This window comes from Orbicella faveolata, unplaced genomic scaffold, assembly GCF_042242905.1.
Source record: "Orbicella faveolata isolate gen_17 unplaced genomic scaffold, um_ofav_v1 contig_2, whole genome shotgun sequence".
NCBI classification, from domain to species: domain Eukaryota; kingdom Metazoa; phylum Cnidaria; class Anthozoa; order Scleractinia; family Merulinidae; genus Orbicella; species Orbicella faveolata.
The window spans coordinates 29131543-29154160 of NW_028301547.1; the positions used below are offsets into that span (position 1 = coordinate 29131543).

General features: G+C 38.3%; 2 protein-coding genes across 3 annotated transcripts; one reads left to right on the forward strand and one right to left on the reverse strand.

The window, feature by feature from the left end:
- Window positions 1–987: 987 nt before the first annotated feature.
- LOC110063909 (uncharacterized) lies at window positions 988–6186 on the forward strand. The gene is made up of 4 exons (XM_089290702.1): window positions 988–1236; window positions 2015–2165; window positions 3051–3086; window positions 3349–6186. Exons 1-4 carry the CDS (start codon window positions 1036–1038, stop codon window positions 3636–3638), a joined length of 678 nt encoding a protein of 225 aa, XP_089146828.1. The 5' UTR covers window positions 988–1035; the 3' UTR covers window positions 3639–6186.
- On the reverse strand, window positions 5976–22053 carry LOC110063910 (mitochondrial Rho GTPase 1-A-like). Of its 2 annotated transcripts, XM_089290700.1 has the most exons (26): window positions 21750–22053; window positions 21574–21632; window positions 19987–20068; window positions 19430–19473; window positions 18572–18625; window positions 17885–17965; window positions 17262–17291; window positions 16742–16792; window positions 15739–15840; window positions 15485–15526; window positions 15317–15373; window positions 14797–14905; window positions 14436–14556; window positions 13886–13970; window positions 13698–13733; window positions 13092–13201; window positions 12464–12564; window positions 11079–11195; window positions 10224–10315; window positions 9980–10018; window positions 9439–9516; window positions 9042–9164; window positions 8450–8515; window positions 7712–7768; window positions 6705–6778; window positions 5976–6480 (listed from the first exon to the last, which is right to left on the reverse strand). In XM_089290700.1, exons 1-26 carry the CDS (start codon window positions 21781–21783, stop codon window positions 6351–6353), a joined length of 1974 nt encoding a protein of 657 aa, XP_089146826.1. In that variant the 5' UTR covers window positions 21784–22053; the 3' UTR covers window positions 5976–6350. The 2 variants fall into 2 exon arrangements, with proteins under 2 accessions (XP_089146826.1, XP_089146825.1); XM_089290699.1 differs by lacking the exon at window positions 11079–11195 and having other exon boundaries at window positions 21750–22041.
- Window positions 22054–22618: the final 565 nt, after the last annotated feature.

Genomic DNA, 22618 nt, shown 5'->3' on the forward strand with positions numbered 1-22618 from the left:
GAAGTTTTTGAGCCCACTACCGACATTGTGCTTGAAGATGGACGTAAAGAAGTCTTCTCGTCATTCTTTATGCCATGATCTCTAGTGCGGAACTCACGCTCGCGTTCTGTGTAGTCTGCCATGATCGCGAAGTGGTCCCCTCGACTCGAGGGAAGAGGTCCTTGAACTTAACTATCCATAGAATCCTGAAATAAGATGGCAATGTACATTCACCCATAATTCTTAGCGCAAGAAAACTATAACGCGCATATAAACGTAGAGAAAAGTTCCAACATCTTCAAACCCTGGCATACACTATGACGTTACCACAGGGACAAATAGTGCTAAAATATGGCTTTCCTCGTACTTCTATGGATAGTGTAAGGTTCGCATGGGTGGTAACATGCGAACCCGTCATTTTATTACCTACGGAGAAGTTACTCGTAGTGCCGAGCGGAAAAGAAGGGTAGTCATGTTTTGCTCTGATTTCTGCTTCACCTATCGACTTAAACAGGTGTATGCAGGGAAACACCAGTTTGTGAAAACCTGCTTTCTCCCATCCAAAAAAGACAAAAAAGTTGCATTCTACAGTCTGAGAGCATATTAATTTACAGTGAGCAGGTGTAAACCAAACGCGTGTGATGGTGGGTAGCTTCGCGTGCTCTGTTCATACATCCCCTTGAACTTTCCATAAATGCTTCCGGCTTCCCCGTAGCATAAAAAGCAAAAAATGCACGTCTTGCCGGAAGCACGAAAAAAAAAAACGTGGTCGGTGGAAAGCTTATTACTTAGCATTTAAAAATGAATGATATTTCCGTTACTTAATAAACTCGACCCATGCTGGAAACGTATAAGTTGTTAGCGTCTGTGACGCAGGCCAGAAACGGCAGACCCATTATAAATTTCTCGCAAAATTAAAAAAACACGCGTACTATTATCATTAGTGGAATTTACATAACAGGTGTTATGCACGCATGAGCTCCTTGACAAATTACCTGTGTAACCATATAAACACGCGTACTCAAGACATTCACCACAGAAACTACCACGGCAGACATGATTGCCGACTGTTTTTTCCACTTGATCTTTGTGCTAGCTTCACTTTCCAGGCATCTTTTCACTGTAACTGAAGCCCTCATGGACGGAACAACGAGTTCAGAAAAATATATCATAAAGGACTGTAACGGCATTCAGTATCGCTTGATGGTGGACCTAGGTTCGCCGCCATTCCCGGAAACTGCTTGCGATGTTAAGAAGGTTAGCAGCAATGTCATGAACACCCTCACGGTTTATCTTAATTTCACTGAATTCTGTTAGTTTAGTTAGCTACTTTATGTTCTGATCAGAGATTTTGAGTTATTTTTATTCTGTTGCAATGACAAGTTTGTACGTACGATAACAAGTTTCTTGTAAGTAATTAATTATTTGGACAAAAAAGGTTGATTTCCAAGAAGGTTAGTCGAAATATTTTCCGCATAAAATGCCCATCTTATTTCTTGTTCATTCTGCCTCGATTGATAACTTCTATCTACAGGGAAGATATTTGTTGTTGAAATAAAAACTGTTCTTGTTTTGCAAATTTTCAGGCCATGAAAAGAATTCTTTTCAATTACAATGAGGTGCTAAACTGAGGTGCTGAACACATGTCGATACATGAAAACGACATGTTGCCCCTTTGAACTTTGAGTATGAGGGCGATTACACAGTCACATGGATATCATGAATCGATACAAATGTCTAGTAAACTGAGCAATCAAATCGATATGGTTGAAGGGTTAGGACACCAAATGGACCATTGCTAAATATCAACATTATGGCCATCTTTTCTAAATTTAATATACAAGTAGAACATTGCAAAGGATGCAAAGAATTCGGAGAGCGAAGCGGGGCGGGGTTATCGCTTCGTTTGCCAAATGTTTTTTGTTTTTTCTTTTTTCGCGCTCGCCGGGAGTCTGTTCGAGCAGGCTAAAGATGCTGTTGTTGTTGTAACTCGGGAAATGATTGCATCTCTATCTTGTATTTTTTTTTTTTTTAGAAAGTGATACAGTGTTTTGAAAGAAGCAAAGGTTTAGGATCTCTGCTGGATCAAGACCGGTTTCTTCTACTCCAGTCTGCGATAGTAGACAAAGCACTAATGTGTCCCGACCTCGAGTATCACGAACTAGAGAAGACTATCCAGAATTCAGGTGAGATGGTGATTGTCCATAGTACTTCGCATCCAAGGTCGTTTCCAGGGCTTTTCTCACTCTCTAAAGGATCAGCCCTGGGAACGAAGTTGCTTTGCATCGGGAGACCTGCCCTCTAGCATAAGCCGTGGGATAGGAACCAGCGAGATGCTAAGGCAACCTGATTAAATACTGACGGATAAATAAATAAGTAATAGCCTCCATTTGGCGCGAATTTGTCTCAGAAGCGAACAGCTTTCTCAGAGCGTACAGTAAGGTGAAGCTTTGAGGAACAGATAATGTCCAAGGACAGATATCCGAGCATACTTTCACTCAGATATTCCCAAGTTTTAGCTGGGGAATATTCAGTCACGTGATGCGTTTAGACCAATCGCGTGCGAGCGAAAATATTTGATGGATTATAAGGTCTAATACTGATCATAAATCTCAATCCTTGATTATGGCTCCAGGCTGTCCTGAGGAAGCCAGATACCCGGATGATCTACACAATAAGGATTAAGTCCTGTGTGAGTGGAATCTGGGAATCAGATCAGTGGGCAACGCCGCATTATAAACAAGTCTCCGCATGGTTTGAGTCATTCTTGTCCCCAGAGGCCGCGCTCCTTTTAGTCAACACCAAGAATCGCGACCTCTGATCTGGGAAGGTCCAACACTGGAAATCCGCGATTTACGGACTTCCCGTCGCTCTGCGTATGCTCAGAGTCAAGTCTGACAAATCTGATTGGCTGAGAATACGAAACGAATTCTCTGCGCATGCTCAGAAAATTGGACCCTCCCGGAGGTCGCGATTCTTGGTGCTGACCAAAAGGAGCGTGGCATCTGGGGACGAGAATGAGTTTGAGTAAGCATATTAACGAGGCTTTAATTATTTTCATTACTTTTCAGCGATCGTTCAGGACTTGTTTGATAAATATTCAGCAGGTAAGAAGCCGACCTACACTTAAATCAGCTGTATTCATTCGAATTCATGCCATAGTTTAAATCTTTAGAGCTGAATACCTCTGTGACGTATCCGAGACAAATGGACACTTTTCGTCTCAGACCACGAGACCCGAGAACGATTTTGACGCAGGTGAAATATCGAGGCCAAGGAATTAGGCAAGGGCTATTGTAGACAAGGAAGGTTTGAGACGGCCATTCCAGATAGTTATGTCTTTGCCTTAATTCATTGTTTCTGTTGAAGCAACACCGCAGGTACCTGAACAGTGCGCTGTCGACATTCACAAGAGTTGCGAGAGAACCATTTTTGATCAGGTGGTTGTTAACCATTTACCATGGCCCAAGACAACAAAGCGGAGCCGGTGTTATAAGAACTTTCTGGAAAAGACAGGGTGTAGATCTTCAATACTGCAAAATTACGCCCTCATGCAAGAGGAATTTGGGGAAAAGTTAAGAGAAGAAGAGTACAAGTTAGGTCTTTATGGAATTTTTATGAACGACCATAACAAACAGGCTTCAATAGAAATACTATAAAGTATTTTTAAATCCTCTCTAAGCCTAATAATAATTATAATCATAATCATAACAATAACAATAATAACAATGACAATAATAATAATAATAATAATAATAATAATGAGTAATAATAAAAAGTGTGAAATATCTGAGTTACGTAGGGTTAGGGTTAGGTTTTAGAGTTAACTCCTCTTTAAGCCTAATAATAATAATAAAAAACAAAGTATGAAAATATCCGAAAGTTTTTTTTTTACCACAATTGCTGCTAATCTCGCAATCTGATTGGCTAATTTGCCGTTGTCGATAAGAGTCCCTACCACGCCGCTCGCGACAATGTGTCGCGCAATGCCTTTTTCAGCTCTCGCTGATCTGAAAAAACATTTTCTTTTACGTTGATGTTGTGGTAAAAAACAAATCGAAATGTGGTTTAGCATGGTCTCAACTCTTACCGACAACGAATACGCGTCCTTAATCTTTTCCCGAAAAGTCTGACGCGTACAAGTAGCTCATTTGCATAATGCAGCGCGTGCACTTTAAAGTCCGAGTCGGTGTTTCCAATCCGCCGTAGGAAAAAAGATGGCGGCTGTACATTTTACCACAATACCATGCGAGCCTAATACAGCCCGTAAAGTACAAGGAAAGCCAGATTTTTGCGATATTTGTCTCTGAGCTAACGACATTGTGTATGCTAGGTTTGAAGATTTTAGAACTTTTCTGTACGTTTTTATGAGCATTGTTAAAGTTTTCGTGGACTAAGAATTATGGGTAAATGTACCAGTCGCCATCTTTTTTCTTACGGAGGATTGGCAACAAATCTTGACAAAGTTTTCTTTCGTTATCTTTGATATTGTGGTAAAAAACAAATCGAATGTGGTTTAGTGTGGTCTGTACTCTTATCGACAACGAGTACGCGTCATCACAGTGGTCAAAATTTGTTGCGGACTCACTCGGCTGCGCCTCGCGAGCCCACATTATTTTGACCACTGTGATGACGCGTACTCGTTGTCGATAAGAGTACAGACCACGCCAAACCACATTCGATTTGTTAAATTGTAGATATTTCACACTTTGTTTTATTTTTCAATTTAGTTTTACCTGTTGAAAGTATGCAAGTGGATAATATGATGAAAGACCTATGTAATATGTAGAATGGTTTTACTACTGTACGGGAATGATAGATGCAAGGAAAAAAATTTTCACCATATATTGCGAGCTGCCTGGTCAACGCGCCGTGTTGAAAATGTTAACACCATAATAATGTCACAGGAGAATCCTGCTGACGTCACCAGCGTACTGCTTTACAAATATTTTTTAAATATTTTACAAGCTCTTTAGAAAGAGCTTGTAAAACCTAGCAGTTGGTGAAATGTTTAGCTCTTTGAGTGTGATATTCAAACGCTTGCAGAAACTGAAGAATGTCTGGGTGGTATATCTGATCAGAAGCATATCACCTAGATAGGTGATATGCTTCTGATCTTATATAATTAACAATTAGACTCGTGGCCCTTGAGGGCGAAGGGTCTAATTGTTTTAGTATCACCCAACTAGTCGGACAGAAAAGACAATAATAAAGTTAGCAAATGCAAGTTGAAGAAATATTTATTTGGGAATAAAACGAAAGAAAGCGTCACGCTCGATTGCGTCAATTTCGCCACTCGAGGACTATTACTAATAGTCCTCTAGTAGCGTAGCCAATCAAAATGCTGGATTTGCATTAGTCCACTAGTTGGGTGATACTAATGAGCTTTATATCCTTTGTAAAACTTTGAAATTTCTAACCTACGCCACACAAAAACTATATGAATATATGGGGCTCAAATTTTAGGCAGTAAATTCATGCCCTCTCAATATCAAGAGCATATTTTTTTCAACATCATCAGACTAACACGTTATGTTACTGAGGCAATATTGTGGCCAACGATTTCCCTGCAGCGCACTTGTTTGCAAAGACTGTAAAGTATGCAATCCTAAGTCGGACATAGACCGAAGTCGACCCCCATTTCGTGTTTTGTTAGCCTATGTAAATAAGAGCACTACTTCTATTTTCTTTAATAATGTCCAAACCAAAGCAATTCTGGTATTTTTTTGGTCACTGAAGTTTTGTTTAAATGGGAGTGTCTCAAGAGGATTTTTTGAGGGTTTCCTGGGCAACGCCCAACGCCCTGGGGACGAGATTTTTCAGATTCACATCTTGTAATGTGTTTTATAGAGCTCATTTTTTAAAGAATTGAAAAGTTAAGGCATTTTGATATGTTAAGATGTAGATCACAGTCTTTAGAGTTCCACACAAAAAAACAATTCACTACTTGATACAATTCAATACTCGTGCAAGAACGCAAGAGCAACAGAACATCCTTCTGTCGAAACATTAGTATTCAAAGCTTAGCTTAAAAATAACAGTATCATGAATTGACTTTCTCAATCTCTTTGGTGGCAGGAAAATTACATACAACACTAGAAAGGAGCCGAGTGCACGTCAGGCTTTGTTGACATCGGCGAAAGTTTGTTCAATTAAAAACACAGTAGTCGGTAGTAGCATTAAAAATAAACTATTTCCACTTTGGCACGATTACGATCTTTTCACTTCCGAAGGTTGTTGTAGATATTGAATACAGAACCTCTTTATATTAGTAACTGCGAGGTTCAAATCTGTGGCAAAACAAATGCCTTGTCCCATCACGACAAGTGGACGGACATGTTCGTGTTTTCATGGGTTTCCTGTGACTGCTGTCACGTGGTTGAACCTCCCTTTCTCAAGTATCTGAACACGAAAACACCGGCTGTTGCTATGGCAGCGGCAACTAAGCCGGCAACGATCCAGTATGACGTCACACTGTCTGCATTGGGGCCGCAAAGGTGTCTGGAGAAGAATAATCAAAAATGCTTCATTTACAATGTGGTTTCTTACGTTCTACTTTCCAATTAAGATTTCAGATAAAACTTCCGCAAAAAAGCTCGCTTCTTTTCTCTCTATCCTCCTCCTTTCTATACTATATATTTTTTTGCGTTTACTTTGGAGTTACAGGTAAAAAAGTAACATCTTTTGTGAACATGTGGCGCTGGTTCCTAGTATATTTTACTTACGGGTAGACTGCCATTTGTGCCAGGCTGTTGTAGATAGGCCTGTATATGTCTGGTCTACTGAGGGATGAGAACGGCTGAAATAGAAAATAAACAACACTCAAATAATCAGTTGCATGCTGATAAGTTGAGGTTCCCGTAAGCTCCTCTGGAAGCAGAAAAAGTGTCAAACAAATGGAAAACAGTAATCTGAAGTTCGATGATGAATTGCAAAAAAGGTTAAGTCTAAATAGGACGTTTCCTATAGGATGTCCCATAAGGTAAATCGTCGTTGAAGAACCCGAAGAATCGTTCCGATTAAGACAAACCAGACACGAGCAACACGAACACTGTCACAAGAACGATTTGATAAGTCACCCTTGGCAAAAGCCCCAGGCTCAGGCAATTTTCAGGAGAGAAAGGAGACGACGTAGTAGGAAAAACATCGTAGTGCAAAAAACTTTGGCTATCTTAGTTTAAATTTTTTATTGATTTTCGTTAGAAATAACCAAATATCAGAATTGCTAACAACTACAATCGAATCTCTCCACAACGGCCACCTTAGGGACAGAGGACAGTGGTCGTTACGGGGAGGTAAGGGTGTAACATGGCCACTGTTTTTTTCATAGGTTTCAACATTTTTATCGTTAAAAAATGCTTAGTGTAGCACGTAAATATGTAAAAAAATATATCAATCAAGCAGAAACCAAACAGACCAAAGACGCGCCGTATGAATCAAGTCTCGTACCCCTTTGCAAACGGTATACACCGTTTGTCAGTCTTTGACTTACTGGCCATTGTCGAGAGGTTATTTTGGCAGTTGGGGCACGCTATAGTGACCACTGCCGTTGTGGAGAGGTGGCTGTTGTAGAGAGGTTAGAGTAAGAGTGAATGTTTGAACGGTCCGCCGGGACGAAAAAAAGTGGCCGTTGCAGAGAGGTGGTCCTTAGTAGAGGTAGGACCGTATATCGGTTCAGAGAGTAAGAAAATGGTGTTTGTAAAGTAAATGTATCAATTACAAATCCACATACCTGAGGAGGTGGTAGTTTATTTAACGTGCAGTACAAAGACGGCTGCATTTCAAAATCCTGACAAAAACAAAACATAACTTGATGATATTTAGCTTGGCAGTTGCTTCTAATTTATCATATTTCGTGATTGCTACTACTACAGTTAACTGAAGTTTTAAGTACAAGCACAAAGAATGGTAGCCTCCCACGCAGACGCTCTTGGGGCTCGTCACGCGTTCCTTCCCCACGTTCGCTAATAGAATGGTGGATCAAGGAGGGTAAAGAAGGACGGAGGAAGGGGAGGGGAGGAGGTGGAGGTAGAGGAGTAGAGAGGGCTACTCTCTGTAAGTTACTCGACGTCGATCGGCTATGGGATCCTAATTCAAGCACAGAAGACAAAACCTCTGGTGCTAAGGGGAAGAGTGAAAACATTCACTAATTTTGTGAGTGAAATGTTACAAATTTATTCCAAAGACTGACTTCGGTTTGCCATGGTGTCTCCAACTCAGGTTTATGTTTCTTCGAGCACTTCCCAGGGCAGGAAAAAAAATTTGAAATACAGTTTCCCAGTTTTCAGTTGACCCCGCTAAATATTACCGGCTTGCCCAATGGGCACGCAATATTCAGGCCTTATAAACTAACAAGACTACTGAGGCTAATTTCACTTTCCCACTGGACCACCAACCTTCCATTTTGCAAATCCACAGTCGAGTCAAATGACGCAGGTATTTATACTGTATATAATATTCTAAAGATTACCTGTTTTGCTGGAACTCCTTCGCTTTTTCCCGCCACTAACATACATGGGACAGTCTTGGGAAGTTTCTGTGAACAAAGGCAAAACATAAAAGACAACGTCGATCGAGGTTTCTACAGAAAAAGGACAAACTATGTTCGTACAGCAGATCGAGCTGCGTCACTTTTACCCAAATTTGCCACGAAATTAGGCTTTAGGAAACAGGATTGCTTCGCTTTTGCGACTTCCACGGTGTTACGTCTTATATCAACTGGAGCGTCGTGAAACCAAACCCAGCAAAGTTGACACTATGGCCATCCTTGCTCCTTTGATGTTCAATCATCATTATCTTTTTATGAATTTTCCTTCATAACTTTGTTGTGGCTAAGATTGGGAGGGATTGAAATAATGAAAATTTTACGCTAAATATTTCAAGACTCGCACACGTTTTCCCGCGCTTTCCATCGGCTGCATGTATTTGATCGGAGTTTTGATTGGTTCACTGTTTTGCCTGTGTCCTTTGTGATTGGCTAGAGAAATCACTTTAATTTGGTTTAACGACGTTCAACTGAAAACCGCTTTATGATATTGTATAGTAATAAGTCTTAACAGTACCTCTCGTAGCTGTATCACTTGAGTAAAAGAAGCAGTATCCGTTGAATCATAAATAAAACACGCTACATCACACCGCCTGTCATGTAACAAAAACCCAGAATTCTCCCATTCGATTTCACGTAACTGAAACAGGTAACAAAAGAAAGTACAGTTAAACATATAACTACAACTAACGTTTGCGACAGCAATTGTAATTGAATCAAAGTCTTGTTACTAGTACTGCCAAAATCCACTGATAAAAGTTATAAAAATTGTCAGGTTGACAGCTTTTCGCTCAACTTGGGTGTTTTTATAGGACAGGTTATACGAAGTAGGTTTCTTACCTTCAAGTCTGTAAGCAAGCTCCCTTGGGGCAGGGGCTGCCGGGTGGGAGTTCCAAGATGCTACAGTCACTTACCACTAAGTATTTTTCTTGTCTGTTAACTTCTAGAAGATTTATGGCATAACTTGATAATTCCTGTTCCGCTTCACCAGGCTAAAAACAAACAAACAAACAAATAAACACAAGTACATATTTCAGAAGATCACGTGAAAACATGTTGAACTTAGAACTTAAGTCACGTGAAAGATGTCACGAGAGACTGTCGCCATCAGGATGTATTTTGTTGCCTAGCAACATCCCCGCAGATACTAGACTGACTTACCATTCATCTACTCTCTAAGGCTGGTTTTCACAAGGACATAAGCATTACCATAATCAACATTGGCAAATTCAGTAAGGCGCTGTTAATTGGTGCCATTTATTAGAAAATCTTCAAGACAAAAGGTTTTCTATGAAGACCCGAGTGATCATCGCAGTTACGACATACCCAACTTTTAAAAGCAGTTGTGAAATTAAAGCCTGAAAACAGGATTTGAATCCACGACCTCTGACTCCGTAGGATAGTATCTGAGGATAGCAGGACAGTATCTAGTGTGAGACTTTCACTACTGCTTACCTCTTGAGTTCGTCCTAAAAAGGCTTGAAGAAAAGCTGTCTGTAGCAAGAGGAATAAACATCAATAATTGGATTACACTAAAAAACGTTGAGGTGATTTATAGATTGACCAAAAACGGGGCCTTGAAAATTACTACAAACAGTTCGGATTCTGCACTTGCTCGGGTTGGCTTCTCTAACAGACATGACATTTCACGACACACCTACTGACTTTTAACCTGGTTTAACGTTTGCAGCAGACTTACCTTTCCTACACCAGGCGGCCCAAACACATAACACTGGAATACAGAACGGGAAGTCTGTTTCTTCTGCATATCAACAACTTTACTGCGGGTAACTACGAGGACAAAACGAATACATATCACTATTTAAGCACTGCTTAACCACACCAAAACCAGTCATGCGATGCCTCTTTAGTAGGCAACCTAGTGTGTGTTTAGCCTTCAGGTTCTTTTTTATATACCAAATACTTTTCTTTTATCTCATTAATCAACTTCTAATGCACTTGATATCTTCCATGTAACTTTGCTTGTGAGTCAATACAAGATTATTTGTAGCTTGTACCAAAACATGAGCAAATAAACACATGTATAAATGAAAATTAACCAAATATACACGTAAATAAATAAAGAAACAAACAAAAATGAATACAAATAAACAAACGTAAATGCACAAAAAGAAGAAGTCTGAAGAAAACAATGTATTCGAAAGAAGACAACAAGGGGATAAATTAAAGCAAAGAAACAAAACAAACGGAATACAGCGGAACAAAATTGGAAAAAACGAAGTCACAATAGGCTGTTGCAGTTATGTGTTCGACGACGCTTCTTAATTACGAGCGGCATCGTGGCGGTTAAGTGATTTACAAGAAAAAATTAAAAAGCTTATTACTCGTTTGTATTTTTACCTTGAACTGTTTTACAAAAATTAGGATGAATTTTAAGTTTTATAAACTGTTAAAAATACTAACAGAAAAACCAGAGATTAAACTGAAAGTTACTGTTAAATTAAGGTTTGGATGTTGAACAGTTTTTGAATGACGTGAAAAAAAGATTATCGTTAATTACTAGTTAAACATTTCCACGAGTTTTGTTAAGTACCCAGTTTAGTATCTGCTGGAGCCCAGCGAGAGTAAGAAGATAAAAGACGGAACTTTTTTCGCATCTGAATGAGACGAGACACAGACGAAACCAAGGTGAAAGGCAAAGGAGAACAGACTAGAAGAGAAGTTAAGAAGAAAGGAAACAACACAGTCAGTAGAAATTAGAACATTTAACAAGCAGTCCACAAATATTTTTCATCGTATTTTACTCTTGGTAACAATGGAGTTAAAGAAACCTCGATGGCGTGTTGTACATGTAGCTCAAGAGGACAAAGGTCATTAAAAAAAAATCACACACAAAATCAAAATCAAAAAAAAACAAAACAAAACTGTTCACTTGCTGTATCACATCACTTGATTGTTTTGGATAGGGTAGCTAAGGAAATGTACCACGATGTACATGTATAACGCACGTGCAAAACCATTGACATTTTACCAAGCGACCTTCTCATACTTGTAGCCATCGAGGTTCTTTAAACTCTCCTGTCTCTTGAGTGCAAAACTGTTCTAGTAACTACAGTAGGTGAAGGTGGCGTGCCCTAGTGGACTTCACGCAAACTGAATAATATTATATGGTAATAGTTGTCCAATAGATGTCCAACAGTAGTAATTAAGTAATGAAAGAATGAAGCGGTCGTGTCTGGGTTCAGCCAGGGCTGAATCCAGACACAACCGCTCTCATGTGGCTTTGATAGCTCAGTTGGTAGAGCATTGCACCGGTAACGCAAAGATCGTGGGTTCGAATCCCGTTCAGAGCCTGAAAAATTTTTTCAGGTCATTTTTCCGGTAGTGTTATGGCTGCATTCGCATCCTTCATTCTTTCATTACATAATATTACTCTAAACCAAATTGAGTCAGTAGAACATAGTTATGGTTAGGGATTATGTTGTATGATAAGATGTGCATTCTGTCACAAGATGGAAACACTTCACATGCACTCGAGTTAGATAACGTTTCTTGTTTAAAAATTATTACTAACTTTATACCACCTTACAAAGTAAATTTAATTTAACATCAGTTTTCGCTCAGTACTTGCTTGATTATGATAGGTAAAGAATTATGGAAAACCAACAGAATGATGTCAAAAAGTGGCCTGGTTAGAACAGTTGCCAAGTAAAGGGCTCCATAAAACTGGGAGCAAGTTCTCTTGGGGGGTGGTGGTGGGGAGGGAAAGGGAAGAAAACACATTGAACCAGACATAATTTTTAACACCTTACAATGTAATCTATGAGCCTGGAATACAGGTGAATTCCTGTCTACTGTTTCTTGCCGCTAAAAACCACGCTAAACGTTTTCAGCGAAGTAAAACAACAGGAGAGAATCTGTCTAGGTTCTCAGGTGAAGTCATTTAATAAAATGCCATCGTTTTATACCGTACATTACCTGTTATTGCAGTTGAGAGTGGAGTTTCATTTTCCTGATGAATGTAACCAAACATTGCCAAATATGCTAACATCCTTGTGTAATCCAGGAATGTTGTTAGTCTAAAAAAAGTTTAGAATTTGATATTTAACCCTCAAAATATTCACTCAGAACTTAACATGAAATTTGTTGACATTCTGATGTAGTAACATGACTTGGATTAGCATGTGAGGGAACACCACATTTTACTTTCTTCAAATTATTACCGGTTGACAGCATTTCATAATAGTTTTAAACCAATGGCAAGGCAACCAAACCAATCTATCCATTCAGTGTACATTTATATGACAAACAGAACATTCAAAAAGTCCCCTGGGAGGAGCTAAAACAGATTCTGAACTTATGCTAACCGTGTATAGCCTGTAATGCAGACATATTTTGAGTGTATGAGTACACATTTTTGTTTTAAGCCACCATCTTGAATTTGGTAATTGTGGAGGTTTGGAAGAAGAGAAAATTTGCCAAGGGAGTAGGCGCGAGGTAGCAAGCATCAAATTACAATCCAAGATGGCCACATCATAAACCTGGTTTATTGAGCATATTTCCATTCCAAATAACGCCTACACTGCAGGCTAGCTGTGTTACTTACGTCCACTGAGCTAGAAATCCTTGAAGAGTTATCCATCCATTGCTGTTAGTCTCCACAGAACTAAGAACATCTTCACCCCATGGCATTGTGGGACAAATAGCAAACAACTCCTGAAATAAACAAATTTAAAAGTGTTGTTTTCCGCTGGCTGAGGAACGGACAAAGCAGAAAAAGTTTTTCTCACACACATCTGGGAGTCTGGGTGCTAGTGTGCAGGGGGTCAGGTCACATGGTTTGTCCTTGTTTGCCAATTTCCTTGTTGCTGTTCGCCATTGCCTGACCTCCCACCAACCCACCCTTCTAGCATGATAGTTTTTTTGCTTCTCAGGGTCATTTAGTTCACTCTTTTTTTTCTTGTGAAGCCCTTGAAGGGACGTTAGTTTTCATTTTTGGCAGTTATTAGTAAGAGTTTTTTGCAACATGTAATCCCAGGAGCATCTTTTCCTGCTGGTCACTTTTTTGTACTATTTTCACATTTTGTAATTAAAGTCAGGCTGCGTGGTTCAGCTTGGCATGGCTCCCAGTTGTGTTTTAGAATTTACAACTTATTGCAGAAAAGACTTCTTATGTGTGAGGACTGACATCCTGATGTATAGGAAAACCAACCTGTAGTTCTTCTGGACTCAGCGCTTCATCTTCATCCTTTGAAAAAAAAAAAAAAAAAAGTAAAGAAAGATGTTGGGTTTAAGCAGTGATGACACTGATATTCACTGTTTTATTGTGTCCTTTGGTGAGGCAATGTATCACAACCCAATATAAGAAAGTCGTTTTTGCAGTCGATGATCTATGCGCACCTTGTCGTGCCTGTTGAAAAGGTCAATAAGAAACTGATATCCTGCATCTGATAATTCTGCTGTCTGGTCTGTTCCCATGTCGATCCTATAAAAATAACAAAATGTTCAACAGGTGACTTGTTATTATTAGAGAACAGTCATTATGACATATTTAAATATTTTATTTTAAATTTATTTGCCAATGGGTCAGGTAGCAGCTTCTGCAAGGTCTCACACAACTGACTTGATACTCTTTGAGAAAACAATATTAACAAACAACAGAAACAATGCCCCTAGCCCCAAAGCAATAACAACAGCTGCACTCTTACAACAAAATAGAATACGGGTAACAAACTTATGAGAGCTGCTACATTTCTGGGTTTAATTATTAAATAAATTCTTTCTCCCCTGAACACATTGTGGGCCTTGAAGCTAGATGCCTCGATACAGTTCACCTGGTTGGACGGCCTGATGTAGCATCACATTTTGATGTCATGGAATATCATGCCTGAAGTAGTGACTTTTTCCTTGAGAATTAAGCCTACTCTATGCTTTGCACAAGCGAACTTACGCTGGACATAAATATTCAGCTCTGAGCTTGAGATCGTCTCCATATCCAAACTTTCTTAGGACAGTCCATGTTGTCTCATGTCTTCCTCTCTGGATGAACAGTGCATGTAGAAATAAGAAACCTGAAGAATGAACACAAAGAAAAACAGGAACACAAGGTATCAAAAAACAATTGTTGATTGTCTATACACTACAGGCATTGTGCTACAAACATTTATCTCCAATGGCCCACCTCACTGATAACAAAGTGGTCCACACTTAGACACCAAAACTCCACATCTTTACAAGAATTTCTACTTCAAGGGACAATATGTGCTTAGGGTTCTGAAATCTAAATTCTTATCTTAGCACTGTTGCACCACCTTGTAATGTGAGTCCACCATCACGCAATCCACCTTCAACATTCTTTCTTACAACATTCTTAACATCCTGTAGTCCTTGACCTTGTAATGGGGTGTTGAAGCATCGGTTCTGATAGAGAAACAAAGTTTGAATCAATGAAGGGCATGGTAGCACAAGCTGACCAATTTTAAAAAGATTACGCTAGCTAATTAATTGGTCTTAAGACTTATATACGATTAAGTCACATGCTCAAAATTCACCACCAACCCTGATTATCGCCAAATTTGCTCAAACTTCAGGGACCTGCATGTAGTTTTCATGTGGGCATTCTCTTCATTTTTGCTTCTTTGGGTGCAAAATATATTTTATGATAAAATTTACAATTTGTGTTTTCCAACCTAGGCCTGATGGTGACTTATGCTAGTCTGATGTCATCATGCACACATAATGGCATTCTGTAATGACATTCTGTACGGTCTCGTAAATTAAATCCTCAATATGCAATGCAAATTTGATAATAAAAGAATGATGTCAACTCACTTGAAACTCATTTAGTTCTTTATCATTCAATAAGCCATCATTATCTGTGTCTGATATCTGGAAATATATATTATATTTGTTACGTTAAGTCAGAAGAAAAATTCAAGGAAAATAACAGTTATATATTTTAGTGAATTAAATAATTTACAAAATCTGGTGGTTAGATACCTTAAATATTCTTGTAAGTGCAGCCTGGCATAATGGCTTTAACTGAAATATCAAATACACCACAAGACATCAAACATTTGTTAACACGAATCTTTTACTGTTAAGATAATAAAGGTTTCGTTCATATCAGACCAACAATAATAATTATTAATTAAAATCACCATACAATTCAGAGTTGACCCTTAAATTCTGAAGATTGCTGATAGAAGAATTCCAAAGATTAAAAGTCGATGTACAAATTAAATCAAACAAACCTCTTTACTTTCAGCAGAAAAAAGAGGAGCTGTTGGGTGAAGGACTGCCTTCTGTGCATAATAAAACATCTCAGATATATTTTTCAGGTCCTTCGCTGAGCACTAAGAGATCAAAACCAAAGAATGCTACATATGAATTCATCAAATTTAATGCACAGTTCAACCCCTATTAAATGGCCACCCTCAGGGAAATGGGTAGTGGCTGCTTAATGAGGGCTGGCCGCCTATAAGAGGTTAAAAAAAATAGAAAAGCCGTTGTCAGGACTTTGATTACTGGCCGCCTAAATAGGGGTGGCCGTTTAATAGGTGGCTGCTTAATCATTCGACTGTATTTTATTTAATAAACTTTACATATTACACAAGTAAACTAGTAAGTATTTTAAAGCTTTAAGGTTCAAAACTCTCAAAGATCTGAACACAGTTTGAGTTCTCATGACCATACAGTGTTAAACATGTGGGCAAGAAAGTCCCATCAGCGTGACACCCGAAAGCTGCATACATCTATGCAAATTTTAAATCAGGTTTAACTTAGTGAATGCATAGCTCTAACTATACATAGTCCAATGAATAGATATAGCACAAAATATAAAATGATATAAAGTCTGATCTGATCCCTTTTCACTCCATTTCGGAGCATAGGCACTGATGAATTGCTTCCAATCCCCTCTGTCCCTGTGGAAGTGTTCCATCTCGGTCCAAGTCTAGCCTTCTGACTGGATGGTGCATTAACAATATATAAAGTAAATTTATGTTATTTTCTGTCTGTTGATCAGAGCATTCTTGTAAGAAGTTAATGCAAGCAAACAGATCTAGATATCATTTAAGTAGAAGCCCAGATGATTTTTATTCAGAATTTGATTAGTACCACTATTACTGTATGTAATGTTTGGACTAGCCCATTAGCTTTTGGTTTTTTCTCCGTGTGCATGTATACACTGCAAACTAATTTTACATACACGTTTGGAGGAGCTATACCTGAAGCAAACCTTTGCACAATACTCACTTCTACACATGTTTCCACTTCAGTGTAGTCATTCATTATTGGTAAGACAGTCTAAATAGACATAGACAAGCCAGGGTATTATTTCAAAACCTAAATCTTAAAAGTACCAGTCAAGTGGAGTAGCAGATGTCACTAAACTAAGGGTCTTTTAGATGGCTTCTGAGATTCTACCAAAGCAGCTACATTGTATCTCAGAATACTAGATATTTCCGATTCACGTTATTGTGGTGTCAGTCTCAAGTACATTGCAAGACCCAAAATGAAATATACATTTTCTTAGGATAAAAAAACAAACATTTCATTTAATGCAGAGTTTACTAAGAGCTGGATAGATCTGTAGGCCATGTTCTCTAACCTACAAATATTTACAGAATAATACAAATAGTACTAGCCTTGTTGAAAGTTATTTATTTGGTTCTTAATTGGCAGGCATGACAATCTGCAACTTCATCCTCATATTACATGCATTATCTTAAAATATTTCAAAAAGTGAGTGCTTCATAGTTCCCAGTTTACTTACATCCATTGTACTTCCATCCATGAGATCAGACTAAGAAAAAAAAAAGTAATAACAAAAAGTTGGCAATGATCCTATGGTTACATTGGTTGGTGGTGCTTTCAGTCTTTTAATGATCAAAAAAGAAGCACATTCAAGAGCCTACATGCATTTTGATCAATTATAAAATGCAAACTTCATAAATGCAGAAACATTGTTTTGCATTTACATTGATGCAATAAATGTCTTATAACACAGGCCCCTAGCATCTTATACGCTTTCTACTTAATGGTTAAACGGAGACAAGTGAATTTCTGATCGACAATTTGATCCAAGTTACAATTCAAAGTGATGTTACCTTGTGAAAGGTGAATTGATCAACATGACACGAGCATGGGACTAAGAAAAAATGACTTTGACAGTGCTAATCCTAGCAATATGCAGGACGCCTGTCACTCAGTTAAATGACCTTGCACTCCACGAGTTCTCGTAGCTCAGTGGATAGAGCATCCTCCCAGTGTTTGGGAGGTCATGGGTTCGATTCCTGTCAGGGACTCAGAATTTTTTCTTTGTCCCACACTCATGCTATGTTACTCAATTCACCTTTCCTTTTACCATCTTTATCCACTTATCACTACTCAAGTTACCTTGTTACCAACAATAATAACAGGTTTCAAAGTCTCTTCCTCTGCAGTCTGCCTTATGAGTGGTAACCAGAAAGATGTTATCTGTTGAATACAACATCAATGTAATTTAAACTTTATCTGTGATGGTGAAAGTACATGGTGTGGAGTGCAACTAAAGCAGAGTGGTAGACGTATATCAACTTGTATTTTGTCATAATTCTGAAAAGTCTCTGAAGAGTCTCTTGGCCAAGATGAAAAGCTACATCAGACTCACCAAGAACCATTTTTTCTCAAGTATTTGACAATTCTTTTACTGTATAAAATTACATTTAGCCCAGAAAAAGAAGGGCTAAGAAATATTTCAAAAGTTACAAGTACATGTAAACAGACTGGATAACATTACAAAGTTACACAGCAAAATTAAATAATTAAGCTAGTCTACTTTAGTCTTTAAATGATTTAATTAATAATTTGGTCCACACTACCCCATATTTACAAGATTATTTTACTGATAAGATATCATAATATTCGTAATCAAAACACCAGTCAAAATAGAAACAGCACTCACTTGCCTAACCCTAAATTCAGTTTTTAACAAAATTTGCAGGCAAGCAAAAGCAATAAGTTGACACACAACTAGGCACTGCAAGCAAGCAACTGCTCAATTGATTTAATATATAACCATTCATGACCATCATAAACACATACTCTTTCAAGAGATTCCTCTGCTGTAACATCGTATACAACACAAACTACATTTGCCTGTGGAATCAAATCAAAAAGTTAATTAAGATTTATTTTACCTCTTTATCATAAAGAAAATGAAGAAGCCTAAGCCGTGTCTTACACTGTGATAAAATTCTCCAAACATTTGAGAACACTCAAAAAAGGAGGAGTTTCAAAACACTCGCCTGCGGCTCGTGTTTCCTACATTTCCCCTGTGTTCTCAAATGCCTGTCATGTTGTTATCACAGTATAATACACGGCGTAGGCTTCTTTATTTGTTAAATAAATTTAGTTATTTCTGACTTCCCTAATAGCATAGTAATAGCTTTTTTCTCTCTCTCTCTCTCTTTTTGTCTTCTTTTCCTTTCTTTTTATATGTGCATTTGTGCTACCTTGCTGACCTGCAATTTATTTTCATTAAACACAAATGCCAATTGGCTGCGTGGCTCCACTAGCCCCTATGGTTAATCCAGGCAGCCAGTACTCTTACTAATTTCTATCATTGATATTTTAGTACAATTAATATTATAGTGTGAGAGAGTAAAAATACAGATTGTTGTTGTTGTTGCTGTTGTTGTTGTTGTTAACAGATAACCAACAGATCACTGTTTGTTGGCGTACTGTCTTTAACTGTTTGTCAACAAACAGCCAAGAGTTCTACAGTCAGCCATGAAGGTTGACAAGCAGCTAGACAGTTGAAGGACAGTGTTTTTTAACAGAGCTTTTTTTTGCCAGTTATCATCACAAAGGGTCAACAAAGAAAGATGAAATAGTACAGACACCTTAAACATAACAAAAAAAGTCAACAAGTTTGGTGTTCCTTGTTATTTGAAACATTACCTTTACAATCTCATCAATAAGCATGTCTTCAGACTGCTCCAAGGCTGGTGATTAAAGCATCACATAAAAGTATTATGTATTGTGATCATGTATTCTTTTTATGATTCAACTGAACAAAATTAATTTAAAAGTAAAACATTTTTTTAACCAAGTAGGTTGACTAAAAGGTAATCGGAGTAGATATGTACACAAATTGGCACGAAAATATGCTCAGATATTTGTCCACGGCCATTATCTGTACTGAGAAACTAAAAGTTTTCAGACAGCGTACAGGTAGCTCAAGAAAAACTGTGAGCTAAGTTGAGGAACAGATAATGTCCAAGGACAAATATCCAAGCATTTTTTTCCTGCCAAACAGAGGCTATTGCATTTATTATTCTTCCAATATTTTTGCAACAAGGACAGTTCTGAAAATTGGGGAATATAACTTGGATATTCCCCTGTTGGAGCTGGGGAATAATCAGTCACTTGACGGTTAAGACTAATCGCGTGTGAGTGAATATAAATAAAAACACCATTTTGTAAAGACAATAAATCAATAATAATATTTTGCTAACCACAATAATCCACAATGTGAGTAGGAACCTTCTCTGGAGTCACATCAGCTGGAATTGTTATTTCCTCAGCTCTGGTGGGGACCTGACAAAATATAATAATATTTTTGTTGACTATAAATTACCACGCCTTTCAAATACATGTGGACTCTAAAATTCAAAGCTTAACCGACTGATACATTTTTCACTACTGTCAATATTATTTTTAAATGTTTGGCGGTTCCTCCCAGCTTCTGACTACTGCCAAGCACGCAGTAATCAAATCATTGAGCACAGAAAATGAAAAAGTGCTCGGCAGTAGTCGAAAGCTGGGAGGAGCAGCCGAACATTTGATTGACAGTAGCGAAAAACTCATTTGTTGGTTAACTTTTTAATTTTAGAGTCCGCATGTTATTGAAAGGCGCAGTGATAGAGAAAATATTATTAAGTAAAATGACGCTTATCTTTTTTCCCTCTGAGCATGACCTTGGAAATAGCCAAGTACACGTAACATTTCTACAGAGAACTTGCATGTTACACCAACCAATCTGTTGGACCATTTTCAGGGCCACAACATTTGTTTTCAAAATTCCCACCACCCACCAGCTCCCTTGTAAGAAATATTGCAGTATGATCTGTTTTGATCCATTCATATCCAGTTAGAGAACAAGATGTTAGTACAGGTTGATGATGAATTCCGGTCTCCAGGAGCAAACCCAGCCTAGAATTGCCATCTTAAGTTGCTAAGCAGCTGATCTCACCATGAAACCTGTCAGAGAAATCTTGCATGCTTGTGTTGATGGGTGAAAAAAAAATCAGACATATTTAGAGTGCTCTAAATGAAAATGGGCCAAGAAAAGCACTTGTTCCTCAGATCCAGGGCTGTGCTCTAGAAGTACCCAGGTGCCACAGGCAACTAATTTTTGCCTTTGGGCGACTGGAAAAATTTACTTCTCTCATATAAGCTTAAGTCCTGAGCACCCGGGATGGTTAGGGACCTTTGGGCTACTCATAATTTTTCCAAGACCAAAGCTTTGCTCATATCTCTGAACAGGGAGTACATTGTTATATATAGACACACCACTATACATGTATACACATAATTTAGCCCCAAACGATTATTTCAGACCCAGGGAAGTATTAGGAGAGGTCAGTTAAAATATTTTCTAAACATTCCAGAGCAGTAAACTTACATGTGTATTAAGGCATTTTCCCTCAAGTAAAACAATAAACGTGCAGTGGATACTGCAGCGAAAATCCTCTAAATTTTGAAACTGGACAATTCTCTATACTATGAAACGAAATTTTCTTTGGAAAAGACTTTGCAATGAAATTGCAAACACCTGCACAGACCATAGGGGTACATTAAATAAAAGATGTTGTTGTTGTTGTTGATTAAAGTAAGCCTGTCGCGTAAAAGATGTTACGCGGGTAGTATGAGGTCAAGGAATGCCATAGCAGGTTGCAAAGGACAGTGACTGCTAGATAAATACTTCTTAACGCATTTCACATGAAATGTAGAGAATGGGATTAACCATAGAACGAGATGTAAAGAGCAACTGATTGGCAATCGTTAATCTTGAAGTCAGAAGATAAGTTTGGACAACTCACCTCTTCAGGAAATTCCTCACTGACTAGAGACAGAATCAGAGATGTTTTCCCGACTTGTGCTACAATGTGAAAGCACGTTAAAGAACGTTAATGCACTTCGTTGTTACAAGATTTATTTTTACCCATCTGCGCTTGTCAAAATAAACCAAAACAACAACAATCGAACGTTCACTTACGATCGCCCACAAGCAATATCCGCACCTCCTTCATTGTCGAGATAAATTGATTTTTTTCTTGAGATTTTCGAGAAATAAATCCTACTTAATGATTTGGAGATAATTAAAGGAGAGGGAAAGGTACTTTTAGCCAAAGAGTAGTGTTAGTTTTAAAATATATTTAAATTTACTGGTTTATCTCTCTTTCCCTTCCTTCCTCCATATTTACCGCCTTTCTCTAGAGAGAAAGTACTGCGCATGTGTGGAATCGCACAACCGCTGTCCAAACAGTCTCAAACCTCGAGTCGTCCCTCGAATTGTCCCTCGAGAGAACGGGTCTCAAGAACGAGTCTCAAGAACGATTCAACTGTCGGCTAGGTTCAGGACAAACCTGATCAAACAAAAGCACTCGTGGGCAATACAGGGCCACTTTTAAAGGTGCATAAATTTAGAGGCTCGTTTGGATTGGCAGTGGATAAAAGAACAAGGAATAATCTATATTTGTGTTAAAAAAATAAACCCACACCACAATACAGCTTTATCAGTTTTCAGATATTTGTTATTGTAGACTGGTTTTCACAGCTTTTGACAGATTTCAGAACTGAATGGCTTTCGTTTGAATATGGGCTCACCATTTGAAGATCTCGTCCATGCACTCTACTAACATTTGAAACACAAGATCTACTTTAGCTAAATTATTTGAACTAAACAGATTGTGCTTGCTTACATGTTGTGCAACCACTGCTATCGATGGGGTACTAATGTGCTAACCATGGTAACTTTTACCTGTATAATTAGTGGCTTCTTTTAAATATAGATTGATTAGCTGGGATCCAATCAGTATAAACAACTCACTGCAGAAGATTTCAACCAGCTATTAAAAACAGTGC

Excerpts from the sequence above, each read along its gene's own strand:
- LOC110063909 (XM_089290702.1), top strand. The coding sequence starts at position 1,036 with ATGATTGCCGACTGTTTTTTCCACTTGATCTTTGTGCTAGCTTCACTT. Across the intron at positions 2,166-3,050 it reads GAAGACTATCCAGAATTCAG|CGATCGTTCAGGACTTGTTT; the intron begins GTGAGATGGTGA and ends ATTACTTTTCAG. Across the intron at positions 3,087-3,348 it reads GTTTGATAAATATTCAGCAG|CAACACCGCAGGTACCTGAA; the intron begins GTAAGAAGCCGA and ends TTTCTGTTGAAG.
- LOC110063910 (XM_089290700.1), bottom strand. The coding sequence starts at position 21,783 with ATGAAGGAGGTGCGGATATTGCTTGTGGGCGATC. Across the intron at positions 18,626-19,429 it reads TTATTGATGAGATTGTAAAG|GCAAATGTAGTTTGTGTTGT; the intron begins GTAATGTTTCAA and ends TTGATTCCACAG. Across the intron at positions 15,374-15,484 it reads CACTTACAAGAATATTTAAG|ATATCAGACACAGATAATGA; the intron begins GTATCTAACCAC and ends ATATATTTCCAG.